The 14,525-nt window shown below is 38.3% G+C and overlaps 1 protein-coding gene across 2 annotated transcripts in view; it reads right to left on the bottom strand.

Annotated features, from left to right (window-relative positions):
- Positions 1-1,240: 1,240 nt before the first annotated feature.
- BTC (betacellulin) overlaps positions 1,241-14,525 on the bottom strand; it is a 40,659-nt gene continuing 27,374 nt past the window's right edge. The window contains exons 2-5 of one of the 2 annotated variants that reach the window (XM_033105307.1): positions 11,195-11,312; positions 6,159-6,305; positions 4,510-4,605; positions 1,241-3,144 (exon numbers count right to left, since the gene is read on the bottom strand). In XM_033105307.1, the coding sequence (XP_032961198.1) occupies positions 4,512-4,605; positions 6,159-6,305; positions 11,195-11,312 (359 nt within the window). In that variant the 3' untranslated portion in view covers positions 1,241-3,144; positions 4,510-4,511. The remainder of the gene's footprint in view (positions 3,145-4,509; positions 4,606-6,158; positions 6,306-11,194; positions 11,313-14,525) is intronic. The other variant, XM_033105306.1, reaches the window with a different exon arrangement.

Genomic DNA, 14,525 nt, shown 5'->3' with positions numbered 1-14,525 from the left:
TATGACATGAAAGATGGTATCCACTAAAATATAAGCTCCATGAGGTGACAGATTTATTTTAAAAACTTTGTTCATTGATGAAGTCCTAGCACCTGAGGTACTTGGGACTTAATAAGTACTCAGTAAATATTTTTGAATGAATTCATAACGAAGTATGAGCAGAATGTACTAAAATGTAGGTCTCCTTAAGGCAATAGCTTGGTCTTAAAACCATGGGCACTGAAATATGGCCTGAACTTCCTTCACATAATTTTGCACAAACCAGGACCTAACCAAATAGCAAGTTATCTGGCTCAGAACATTTTACTCCACTCTCTATGTAACTTGCCTACATCATGAGCCATTATATGAAGTGGAAAATGTGAAAGCCGCAAATAATCCACTTCAGGAAAGAAATAAAAAGCTCTCCTCCATCTCTGCCCATCACTTAATACTGTAACATCACTGGAACCAGGAACATCTCACATGCCCATATACTTTATCCCGTCATACCCAGGGCATTCTAGAATAAAGTATGAAGCCCTGATCCCTTCTCTTTTTTATTCTCTTGTAACAACATCTGCTGGTGCCTCCACTGATAGAATTTAAGATAAATTCTGTAGATTTTGACAAGGATCCAAGAAATATCTGCCCTTATCCAAGATTTGGGGCAGAGACCTTGATTTCTCAGAGCCAGTCCAGTTCATATGTAATTTCCTTCAGGAGTCTTCCCTGATTTCTCCCAAGCTGGCTTGGTCATCCTCCTCTCTGATCCCATAATACCTTCAGCCTTACTCAGAGCACCAAATTGTATTTAAATGATTTGTAAGTTGCTGTTTCTCCTGCTAAAATGTAAGCTTCCTAAGGGACCATATCTTCATTCTCCTTAGCATTTGTCATAGTGGGTAGCACGGTGCCTAGAATACAGTAGATGCCCAGTCAGTGCTCGCTGAGCTGCCTTCTCCCTCTCCACGCTTTCCTGCGGTCATCATCTTGAGGGGCTACATGTGAAAATGGAATTGCTAGAAATGTCCCTCTCATACAATTGAAGCACTAAGTAAAAACCATAGTTTGATATTCTGTTTCATAGAGGATGTTATTTCTGCTTTAAGAAACTATTGTTCACAATCTCATCATGCACTGGTATATGTGTGTGTATATGTATATACATATATACATATACACACACAAAGGTAATGTATACATATATATGTATACATTGTATTAAAATAAATTAATTTTATTATATGATAATATTGACAGTTTACATAAACAAGATCATTCAGTATATGCAAAACAATTACAAAATACATATTGAAACGTTATGAAAATCTTTGAAGTTCTTTCTTGACATCAGACCTACCAAATTTCAAGAGACACCATTGACATTCTAGGATCAAAACAAAATTCCCCAGCCTGGATTGTCTTAAGAGATTCCATTGGTCAACTAACATCAGTTCAGGAAAGAAAAAACTTATACCTTGTTTGTTTGTTTTTTGTATTTAAATGCTCAAATAAGTGTTTGTTTCAAGGGCTCTGAATATCATAGAAGACTGAGAAAGAGAACGGGCCTGAAATGAGTCTAGGAGACTTTGCGAAATAAACCATATACAACACAAATCAGTTGTATATAATCCTGTTTCAAAGACAGGTATTAAGTCAAGAGAAAAAAAAACAGGTTTAGAAAACCATCAGTTGTGTGACCTAGCTCTCATTGATATTAGAGCTTTATCTGTGTTATGCAGAAGCACAGTCTCAGTCTCCCTCCAAACATGATGTGTGATGGGTGATGGACAACTTCACCTTTTGTCTGAATTCTCCACTTCATTGTGTGTATGGAGTCTACACTGTAAAGCAAAATTTATAGATTCTGGAAAGAAGCTGCTTGGCTGACATGCAGAATAACCAAAGTGTAGCAATTTGGGGACACCCTCCATTTGTTTTTGTAAAAGATCCAATTGAGACAATGTAGAAAAGTTTCATATTTTATGGAAGATTAGCTAAATGTAGATTTTGGTTTTTCAGTTTTTAAAGAGTCCTTATTAATGATACTATGGAGTTTAAAGAGCATTTGGCAAGATGGTCCCAAGTAATAGATATATGGTCATGATTTCATTGCAACAGTATTCACCTGAGAGCAATCACAGGTACTGCTTATTAGAAGAAATAAATGAAGATACTGTCACAACCAGTCTCTGCCTGGGCTCTGCTGTGCTGTCACTGACCATGACTCTGGGATCAACAGCCTCTTTCAGTGCTATTATCGATCCTTTAGTAAGCATAAACTTACCTGGGGCTTCGAAACTGTCAGTCACTTACTCTCCATATCTCTATTCATTCCTCTAGCTAGGGAGCAAATCTGTTTGATTTTCTCATGTAAGAATTTGTTCATATCACTGAGCATTTATAAAGGAGCAAAGAAATGTAATAAGAGTCAATTATATTGACTTTATATATACAGAAAACATGGTGGTAACAGTAACATACTTAGAACCCTGCAGAGTTTCTGCAGGAAACTGGCCCCAGCATCTCAGAGTCATGGCAAAACACAGTTCGGTAGAAAGACTTGGGTTAAACTATTGAGTTAGATTATACCAACTCTGATCAACAAAAATGATGGTTAATTGTGTAAATTTTGAATTTGGGTAAATCTTGGTTCCAGTTTTAGCTCCACCAATTCCTAACTCTGTAAATCTGGGTTAGATTATTTAACTTCTTTGGGCCTGTTTCTGTATGCGGGAAATGAGGATTATAATCGATATCTCAAAGGCTCTTGAAAGGATTAAAGGAAATAATATATTTTAAACTCTTAGCACATGGTTAGTGTTGGATAAATAGTAGTTTTATTATTCATTCAATTTCTAAGTTCTAAATGCCTTCCTACGTTTCTTTTTTATTTGACTAGTAATCCAGGTGGCAAAACTTAAGTGAAAGTTTATTAAAATTTCCCTTCTTAACTGGGTGTTTCCCAATTACTAATCAATAATAAAATTTATTATTATTAATTTTTATAAAAACAATAGTAAATAACACAAACTATTACAAACAAAAGGTAAATACATTATTTAAAATCCATTGTGCTGTTTTCCTGAGACATAGTCTGTCCTTTTTCAAATGAGCAAGGCATTTTGTAGCTTGCCACCAGCCTGGTGGTATCTTCATAGACTGGAGGAAAAGGGGGAAAAAAAAAGAGCAAGCCATTTAAAAGAAATGTACTATACAATTACAAACAAAATCTAAAGCCAGCATTTTTATTTTTAGTTGTTACACCCCATTAATCTGCTGGGAGTTTCTGGGAAAGGCCATTCTTTGTGCTGCTGGGAGAGTTATAGAAAGTCACCACCTCTCTCTTGCCGGATGTCTACAAGGGAGCATGTGGCCCTGACTGCTACGGGCCTCTGCTATGACCTAAGCGGAACTAGCCAAGGACAAAACCACCTCTTCAGACAGTGAGAAGAAAGAGAGGAATAATATTTCCCTCCGTGGGAGTTTCTGGTTCAACCAAGTGTGCAAACTACATTCCCTGTGGACTACCAGTCCATGTAAACCAAAACACTTCCTTCACTTTATACAGTTTGGTTGTGTCTGATGCTATTACAGCCAAAATGACCCTAGTTGATGATGCTGGCTATGCTGTTTGAGCCTCTTCTCAAACAGAGGCTTGGAGCCTCTTCTCTTTCCTGCTGTGCCCTCTAGGAGGTTGCCTACAGATTGCATCACAAGGGCTCCCATGCCCTCTGAGTTACCTGAAGATTTGAAGGCAAAAGGAATAAAAATGGAGGGTATTTTCCTCCATTTCCTGCCTTCCTACTTGTTTAGTCCAGCAGTGGCTATTTTCATCCACAGCTATGGCTTCTACCTGGTGGGCTCTCTGGCAGCCCCCCTCTCAATGGCAAAGGAACACTCCCCCAGCCCTATCACACAGGAGAAGGGAACAGCCTCCTGCCATTGTTAGACTCTGGGAGCTACCACCTTCCTCTGGGTTCCCTTAACCATGACCCACACCCAGGTCCCTCCATCAGAATCTCTTTATTGGATCATCCCAGAGGATTTGTGATTCCTGCTCGGATCCAAACTGATACAACAGTTAAAGAGCTTAGAACAGCATTTGGCATATGAAAAATGCTCCATAAATGAAGTTATTACTACCACATTATGATTGTTATTTCCTTTCAATGTGAGATGTCTCAACTAAAATACCTCTTCTTTGTGTCCAAAAATAAGGAAGAAAAAAATCATAAAATAACTACCACAACTGTGCAAAATTAGAAAGCCAATTGATGTGGGTACATTAGAAAAAGTATATAGAAGTCCACTCTCCCACATGCCTGTCACTAGGATAATATGCAAGAAAGATGTGAGAAAGTTTTTTATTTGGTTTCAAAGTCTATTTAAAAAGTCAATTTATTTTTAGATGGTTTTAAACGTAATCAAACTCCAGTCAATGATTTACTAGATGCAGTGAAGCTCTGTTTCACCAGGTAAAAGTCACCTGAATAGTTTCCTATCTACCAAATTTATCACACTCACCATTAAGCAATGCTAGTCTCTTGAGTATCTTCATTTGCAGGAGTTAGATCTTTACCCAGATTTGCCATTTCTTCTTTCTTCTTCTTTCGAAGAGGACTTGGAAAACAGTGTTAGAAATTAGCATGAGCCTGGCAGTTCGTGCAAACACAAAATTAATCATCAAGAGAGTCTATGATCTTATTTCTAGACTGTTAGAAATGCATAGGGTACTTCTTTCCTTAAATATTGGAGGTTCTCTCTTAAACCATCTCTTTATCTAGGCTCCAATGATAGCTACGATAGGCAGTAGTCTGGATGGAGTGCAGTTATATCTAAATAGAAAGAATATGGTACCTGATTGTTGATGGAGCTTGGTTAGCACAAGAACACTTTTCAAGCCAAGTTATTCTAGAACTAGACTGAGAAGCATTATTTAGTGCATAAACAAGATATAATACAATATGAGAACAAACATAAGAAAACAAAGAGAGCCTCTGTTTGTGTTAATTAAACAGTCAAATACATTAAGAAATGTGTTAGATATCTGGACTGCAGTCCAGTTTCTCAAAGTATGATTCAAAATAAATGTAATAAAATAGGCCATTTCCCAGCTTGGCCCAAAGGATGCTCTGGCCCAAACCTGGCATTATAAAAACTCCCTTCAGCCACAGAGTAGGTAAAATATATATATATATACATATATATATATATATATATATGTATATATATATACATATATATATATCTTTTAATTTTATAGTTAAAAGGAATCAGATTATCTGGTTTAATCCTTACATTTTACAGAAAATAAAATGAAATGTAAAGATATTAAAAAACTTGTGCTAAGTCTCAGAGGTATTCAATGGCAGAGCTGGGACAAAAATCAGACTCCCAGAAGCTCCTCTAGTGTTTTTCTCCCTTGAAGGCTGTGGAGAAAGGAATCATGAGACGCCCTCTTCTGGTCTGTACCACAGCCCAGAATCAATTGGAACAGTTTAGGAGGCTGCACTCGCTTCTCAAGACGAGAAAATAGCACTTGAAGAAAGTGCCCTTTTAGCATGCTACCTGGAATCTTGGTCTTATAAACAATTTCATGGGTTTCCCAAAAAAACTAACTTCAGAATTGTACCAAGCCATTCTGTCTCAGAGAAAAAGCAAGGTGTTTCTTGAGTCCCAAAATTATGGTATATAATGAAAAGTAAAAGACAAGAAAAAGAGTGTAAATATCTTTTGTATATGAAATTTATTATTTTTAACATGGCCAAGGAAAAACATGTTTTGTTTGTTTGCTTCTATCTTTCAAAGTTACTGTGTCATAGTATAGCTTGAGGAAATAAAAGTCTCATTTAGCCTACAAACAAAATGACATAAAATATGACTGACTTTAGGACTAAATAATTGGCTTTTTATAAATTAGGAGATTTATACAAATTTTATTTTAAATTATAATAATTGTGCTCACTAAAACAACAAATATCATGTATCATGGGTTTTATTATAATAAATACTTCAATATAAACGATGGCAAACCTGGAAGAGTGATTTATTTAAATCAAAGCAAAAAGGAAAGAGAAAAGGTAGGGAGGAGGGAAGGAAAGGAAAGAGAAAGAAAAGAGTCAGCAAGACATAACTTCTCAGATTTACTTAAAATTAAATTTAAAAATACTTACTGACAACAAATGCAGACAACAATCACCAAAATGATCAAAGTCACCATAACTGCTGTCAAACAAATCACCAAAATTTGTCCTGTATCTTCTCTTAGGTAAAAAAAGTCAACTCTCTCACATCTTGCTCCAGCGTAGCCCTCATCACAACTAGAAAAATAAAATAAAAGGAGAGAACAACATTAAAAAAAAAAAAAAAGGCAAGAAGATTTTTAAGAATCTCTAGTATCTCCTTTTTGAAGAAACTAACATTGTTTTCATTACTTGGAATTAATAAAGGACACAATTCCCCTAAAAAAATTTAAAAAGCTGTACCCCACTGTGTTCATGAGTAATTTCTCTTTCTTTGCTGAAAACCTGTCATCACTTGAACATTATTAACAATATATCTAATTTAAATAAACAGGGATTTTGACAATATGCTAAAATTTAGTTTGAAATTTTAAATTCTGAGTTTGAAAGAGAGGGTATGATAAAATTCCCAAGCACTTATACATCCAGGACAAGCAATTCAAAATCTCCAGGATTTCCCACTTCATCGAGGGCCTTATGAACAGTTTCAGTGTGCCCAAGTTCTCCTGTTATATTTTAAAATTATACTGTTTTATATGATCAAACAAGTGATGTGTGTGAAAGTTCATAGATAGGTGCCTACACATGGAAAGATCCATAATTGTTATTCATCAGGATTCATTTTCGTCTCTCTCCCTCCATCCCTCCTTCCCTCACCGCCTTTCTCCCTCCTTCCCTCTTTCTTTCTCCCTATAACTTCCACTCATCCTTTATTCTGCTTACAGGAGTCACAGATTAAGTAATACCCTCTTCTATTGCTATTCTAGTCACCACCTCCCCAACTACATCCCCCAAAACACAACAGGTCTTATCCTCTTTGGTTCAGGTTTCTGTTTCCTCTTTCTCATCCTCTAAGGCCACATTTTAGATCTGGACACCACTCCCTCTACTCTCTTCTAAATGGCCTCCCTTTCTCCACGGTCTTCATGGAGCGGTGCAGTGACCAGAAACCAAAAGTTCTTCCAATGGGGAACTCTTCCCTCATTCCCTCCACTCTCTAGCAATACAGTCTTAGGAAGTCTCAGGTTACAGTTAAAAATCCATTTGACCAGCCAAGACTGAACAACACTCAAGGAGCTCAAGGCTCAATGATTTGGAGACTCTCTACAGTATTCTCTGAATTGTGTCAATGCTTAAAAGGTACATAAGAAGTTTGGGAACATTTAAAACCAAATGTATATGTTGCAATATCACCTACAGATATTTCCCTTTTTTTCCTCCTCAGATTCATTCAAAACACCAAGAGATATTGGTCATACACATAATTATTTAAATCTCAAAAAAAGGAAATTCTGCTTCTGAAAAGATTTGTGTGCAATCTCTTCTTGTTTTGTTTTGTTTCATTTTTTTTTTAAAGAAAGAATTAATTGCCAGGCTTTCTATAGTTTATGTCTTACAAGAGCCTAGGCAGTTAATTCCCACAAAGCCTATATTTCTCAAGAAAGGAAATCCCTTAATGCCAATATTGTAGCTGATACAATGCTTCAGAAACAAAAGAAACAAGCTCAGTCACAACCATAAATTGAAAGGTAAAGGTCAATGCAAGAGAAGGAGAAAAGAAACCTGTTGCCATCTACTGCAAAAGGACCCCAGGATGTATTTGAAGAATGACTTCCTGAAAGTGAGCTAGGTATTTTCATTTCAAGGTTAAATAACGGGAAGAATGCTTAAGAATATCTTGAAATACCAAAATCTCCTGCACATAGGATGGAACTGGGGAAAAAAATTACTTTTAATTGCATACTTAGAATGAAGATTTTTTTTTTTGAGTCTTTTTTTTTTTAGGTCATAATTAAAACCTTACAAATACGGTCTCATCCAATTAGCTTAAATATTGGATTAAATATTTAAATATTTAATTGAAGATTTTTTTTGAGTCTTTTTTTTTAGGTCATAATTAAAACCTTACAAATACGGTCTCATCCAATTAGCTTAAATATTGGATTAAAATATTGGATTAAATATTAGCTCTTACAAATTTAGTGTGGCATTTTAAAACAATAACTTTGCTCATAAAATACACAGCAATTACTTCTGTTATTTTAGAATGTTTTACTAATTATAAGCTCCGGATTCAGTGGTTTAACCAGGCTTTAATTGAATTTTACTAAGCAGTACTTCTTGCAAGATAATATCCAAGGAGCCACACTAGAAGGTGAAAAACCTTAACATAGCCGGTTATAGAGGCTCTCACGTTACTTCACTTCTCATCACATCAATAACCCACCAGCTGATGGCCATTACAGTGAGAGAGAATGAGGCAAATTGTGCAAGATCCTAGTAGACGTTTATTAAATGCTGAATAACTGAATAAATGATTTTTATTTAACAAACACTTCATAAAATAATTTAAAATATTTTTTAAAATAATTTAAAATAATTTTTAAAGATGCCCAGGAATGTTGAGGACTCTGCAAAATCGGACTTGGGATCACTTTTCTGAAATAATCACCAGACAGGGTTCTAAGAAATTTATGTGTTAATTAATTCTTAGAATGACCATTTAGATGGGTGCTATTAGTAACCAATTTTAAAGATGGAGAAACTGAAGTCTAGAGAAATTAAGTGAGTGGGGCTAGGATTCAAATGAAAGAAGTTTGGTTCCCAACTTCATACCCCAACCACACGTAACCCCGCTTAAGTGAACTGTGCTAGGGGTGGCCAGTTAGCTCAGTTGGTTAGAGCGAGGTGCTGGTAGCACCAAGGTTACTGATTCGATCCTCTGTGGGCATGGGACCCTGTGAGCTGTGCCTTCCTTAAAAAAGAAAAAAGAAAAAAAAAAGATTAAATGAACTGTGCTGCATAAATAAATAAAAATTATTCATCTGGAAACAAATCATCTCCATTTTAAGAACATACTGAGAAGATTAATGCAGGATTGGAGTCATTTGAAACTACTCTATTTTTTAATGTAGTAACAGGAACCCACAAACTCCTGTGATGCCAAGAAGAAGGAGATATGTCTGGTTCCGAGGACAGCACAGGACACGGGCAGGACAGTTTTGACTGAATCCGGGCTACACCAAGGCAACTAGAGGTCAAGCCTAGGTTCAGTATCTCCCACTCACCTCATGTACATTTTATGGAACACCTACTCTATGCTGGGTACCATGATAAGTATTTTTGCTTAATATATTTATTTTGCAACATTTTTAACACTTGAGAGGAAGCTATTATGCTCCAGAAAGGTAACTGACCCATTGTTCACACTGCTTATAATTGGTGGAAACAAAATCTTAACTTACGTCTATCTGATTCCAAAATCTGTGTCCTGACCCTTGTGCTTTTCCCGTTGATTCTGTATCATTCCCGCCCTAAGAAGGTGTTCCTGGTTCAGATTGAAGCCTTGCTTTTGAAACTTAGCATAGCATTAGCTAGACCGTGATAGAGGGACTTAGTCACTTATTCACCAGTCATTTCTTGAGCACCCAGTAAATTCAGGCACTGGACTTGGCACTGGCACACAAAAATGGAGAAACCGTGAGCCCTGCCCTATCCACCTGCACAGTCACAGAAGGGACATTCAAAGAAAGAGACGTTTGCTCTGCAGGGGAAATGTGTTGTCATAGAAGTGGGACGAGGTCACAGAGAAAGGACACCTGACTCACACTGGTATGTGTGTGAGAAGAGGGAAGTTAATGCAGGGGTCCAGGGAGAGGGGATGTTTGAGTCGCATCGTGAAACACCAGTAAGAGTAAGCTTTGCAGACTATGAGAAGAGGTTGAGTGATAAACATGCAAAGAAACGTAGGCTTTAGAGGAACATTTGGGACTGTAATAAGAGATGTGGGTAGAAAGTGAAGCCAGGATCCCAGGAGCTATGGAGGCCAAGGAAGTAAGTTTTCACCTCAGATTGAAGGGGACAGGCTGCGTATTGATCTCAGGCAGGTAGATTACACTGTGGTTTTCATTTTAGAAAGCAGCAGTGTTAAAGAACAATAAATCTACAGACATGGGGACCAGTTAGAAAAATGTACTAGGTTAAAGGGCATTCATATTTTAAAAACTCAATATGTTCTCCCAAGCCAGTGAGCAAATAAATGAAATTTTTTTAAAAATTAGTTCTTTCTCAACACACACTGAGGCACATTTTCCTTACATTAATAATTCTTAGTCCCCTCTATGTTTTATCCACGTATGTTTATTTTTTAATTAAATTTAAATATAATTAAATTTTAAAGAAGTCCATGATTTTTAAACTTTCCACTAAATTAAGGTTTTGAGCCACTGTTCTGAGATACTTATTTTAAAAATGTGTAAATGAGTACTGGGGTTATTACTACACCAAATGTAATAATTCTCTGAACTTTAGGTCAAAATTATACTTTGAAAATCGCTTTGCTCCTCTATGAGGTAAGGTCTCAGAGCACTTTGGAGGGACATCTCTATAAAAGAAAATGAATATTTAAAATATGCAAAAAGATTGTTTGTGCCTGAGTAAAATGGAACTTGGACTCTTAATCTACTATGAGTTAAGAGAACTTTTCTCCCAATTCCCTGCTCTAATAAACAAAGTCACAAATCTCTATTTATAAATAGGACTGGTTTCTTTGCGTTTAATTGATGCCTGCAAAAGGAACTTTTAATTTGGCAGAAAATCCTTCATATTTAAATTAATTACAAACCACACAACAAATGCCAAAAGAATTCCTTTCCATTTGAACCACATGGGAGATGAATTGAGCTTCTAAAAGTATCTTTAACGCTGGGCAGAAACAGTTTTGCTTGCATAAGGGAGCAGAGGACACAGCTGGGCTTGCAACCAAATCTGGACTCTGGGATGTGCGTCAGTTCTGTGAAAGAGCTGCCGAAGCAGCCCCTAAAAAGTGCTGGGGCAGGACCAGGGGATCTATGTCCTGACAGATGGCTTCAGATGGCTTCATTAGCTCAGACTTTCCAGTCCTGCTGAGTCTCAGGCCAGCACCATTCTGCACCCCTTTGCTTGCTGGCTCAGGGCACTCCACTTACAGGCATGAGGGCGTCTGCAGGGCCACCACGAAGCGACATCTCCCATTGATGCAGTAATGCTCATATTTCTTGGGGCACAGAGAGAAGTAGTCATTCCACTTTGATTGTGTGGTGGTAGCTGAAAAATGAGGAAAAAGTTCAGTAAATCAAATCACTTTAAATACACATTTGTAAGTAGAATCATATTCCTATCCTTGCCGTGAATGTTTCTGTAGAATATGCTCCAAGCTCTGATTTCTTCTTATCTTTACACTGGGTTGGGATAAAAGTCATACTTTCATGACCCCAAAAGAGCTCTAGAGATTGGGTAATGAGGATTCTAGTGGGAACATTTCACATTTTGATTACGATTTGTGTCCAACTAGAAACACTGTTGTTGTTTAAAGAGTAAAGATAATTGTGATAAGAAAGAGGCTGTTTTTTTCCATGAAGATTATCAGAGGCATGGGAGTGAAGGCATTGAAGAGAGAAGCATGTTGTTCCTTTCTTTTCTTTTAATTTTTTTTTTTTTAACTTAAACACTTACATAGCACTTACTGAGTACCAGATGCTGGTCTGCATACTTTATATTATTATACTCATCCAATGCTGATAACAGCTTTGGGAATTAGGCATCATTCTAATATCCTACTATGAACAACCAAATATCCTATTTATGAATGAGAGGCTAAGGCCCCTTCCAGGATCGCACAGCAGGGACGCGGCAGAAAGGGGACTCAGACCCAGGCAGTTTTGCCCCAAGTGTCCGTGCTCCTGACCGCTCCACTCTGGTGCTCTGTCAGGACAGCTGTTCAGCAGGTACCTGTCATCCACTCCCAGCCTGAGGCACCCAGAAGTTGTCCTTGCCTAAATGGGAGAGTCTCCTTCTCATTTGACCCTGAAAGATGTCTCTAGACATGAAGAAGGAAGAAAATACTGGAAGCTTCATATCCAGGATTTCAATCCTACATGACTTTCTTGTCTTACCTTTTACAGTCTTGATTGCCTAATTGTTCCCCTGGGGACAGTAATATGCAACCATTTCCTCATCATTCACCCATAGAAAGTTTCAATAAGTAAGGATTGTCAGGAGGAACAGTACAGAAATACTAACTGGGTGTTCCCTGTGTTGATTCACGACAGACACGTGTCCAACCAGAGAAAACAGCAAACCAGCCAGCACCAGCCAGGTTGGACTTTTCCTATTCATGGTATGACCCACAGCTTGTAGGCCTCAGACACCTGCGGAGCCACAAAGACCACGGTGATCACGTGATCACGTCAGGAGGGCATGACACACCAGGTTTGGTATGGCACCTGGCACCCCAGTGAGATCAAACAATCCTTTTTTTCATAGCAGTGGCTACTCAACTTCTTCATTAATATTATGAAACGAGTGCGTATAATTGCTCAGGGCCACCAGAGAGAGGAATCGCACAGAGCCCTGGATGATCTATACACAGCAAATGCCTGTGATGCCAGGTCACATTTCTGGGGGTGGCAGAACGTTGCTGAGGAACTGGCTGACCTGGTTTTGTTGGTGACTTGATTACCAGCCATGCTTGCTGCTTCTACATGCCAGGGATTTGCTCCCATGCACGCCAGTCCATGGGACTCTTGTTGAAACTTCTGCCAGAAATAAATGCAAAGTGCCTCAAAGGCAAAGACCTATGTATTGTGGCAAATAGATGGATCAGTCAGCTTCCATTCCTCGATCACTTTCTATTTCCAGAGTCCTGTAGCAGTCATTGCAAAACATCAAAGAAATAAAGGATGTCCTATCTCTCCCTCCAAATCGGTACAATAGAACAAATTCAAGACACCAGTGAGCAACCAACCGGTAACAACAACCATAGTAACTGTATGAGCAGTTGTGGTAAACTGGAAACAGTGGAAAGAACACTGGAGGAAGGAAATTCGTGTTTCATTTCCAGCTCTGCCTTTCATTAGCCAGACGGGTCTGGAAAAGCAAATTAAGTTACCTGAGCCTCAGTTTCCTCATCTGCAAACCGAAGATGATAACATCTACCTTAAAGGGATGCTGAGATACTCAAAGAAAAAATGCATGTGGAATTTCCCAAATGCAGAGTGCCTGGGATAATTAAATCCTCAGTAAATGAGCTGATTCTAAAAGCTAGAGAAATAATTCTAATTGAATTAAAACAACATTCTGGAAAATATAGATTTTTTTTTTTTTTTGAGAGCTAAGCAGGCAACTGAATATTGAGAATGTCAAGAGCAAAAGCTCAGGGTCAGGAATATGCCAGCCTAATGCAGGGGCTGAGAGGCACACTGCATGCCAATGGAAGGGACATGGAAGGGAGCAGCCAAGGATGGCTGTGAATGGGAGTTAGAGACCTCAAATTGTCAGCCAGCTGAGAATTTACACTGAAATTCAAGGCAGGAAAGAGCTGAAGAAGGGTCTTGTGGATTAACTTCAGTAGTCTGTGTGAAAACTAAACTTGGTAGCATTTTATCAACATATTAGATAGGAAAGTGCGGGCTGTATTAGAGCAGACGCTGGGGCGGCAAGGAGAGAACTAAGGTCCACCAGGGCCATGCAGACATATGAGATGTGGGCCTGGGGCACGGGGGTGGGGGTGAGGAGAGGAATTTAAGAAGCGATAAGACTGAATGACAGGTCTGCTGTGCTCCACAAAGGTCTTTATCCTTTGCAAAACACACCTGACTTTAAATATAAGCTGTATGGCTCTGTATCCTGAATTCACTAATTGCTCTAGCTGTTGTGCCCCTTTCGACGTAGCCAGCCTTCTCATAAACACCACATGACGAGCCATGATGACAAAAAGCACCGTAACCAGCAGCTGCTGGATGCAGTGGTTTGATCAGCCTGGGTTCACCCAGCAGCACACACCCATGCCAGGGAAAAGGTTGCCAGGCCCTGTTTTGATGTGTCGCAGAGCTCTCTCCTTTGCCAGATAAGCATGCTCTTAAATATTCCCAGCATTATTTGGATTTAAAAACACTTCCATGCCACCGAGCAGAAAATGTCCAGTGATATCTCTATGGGAACTTCAAAACCTGGGAGAAAATCAATCACACATACTACCTTCCAAAAGCCAGATAGGATCCCATCTTCCTCTCTCACGGAAATTAAAGGCTTACTAGCATTTCCCCTTTGGAAGTGCACCTATAATTCCAGTCACTTTCATCTAACTTCACCAAGGTCACATTATCTGAAAGTTGAACAACCGTGAACTCTAAATTCTGCGCATTATGAGTCCTGACGATTTACAGCAGGGGATGGCAAAACCCTACCATTCCATTCCAGGGATGTGTCTCAAGAAGGAAAGTTGATTCTATGATAAAAGAAAGATTTGTCTCATGAATT

Source organism: Rhinolophus ferrumequinum, chromosome 5 (assembly GCF_004115265.2).
Source record: "Rhinolophus ferrumequinum isolate MPI-CBG mRhiFer1 chromosome 5, mRhiFer1_v1.p, whole genome shotgun sequence".
Lineage (NCBI taxonomy): Eukaryota > Metazoa > Chordata > Mammalia > Chiroptera > Rhinolophidae > Rhinolophus > Rhinolophus ferrumequinum.
Note: the sequence above shows the minus strand (reverse complement) of the source record. Positions and strands in the feature narration are given on the sequence as shown.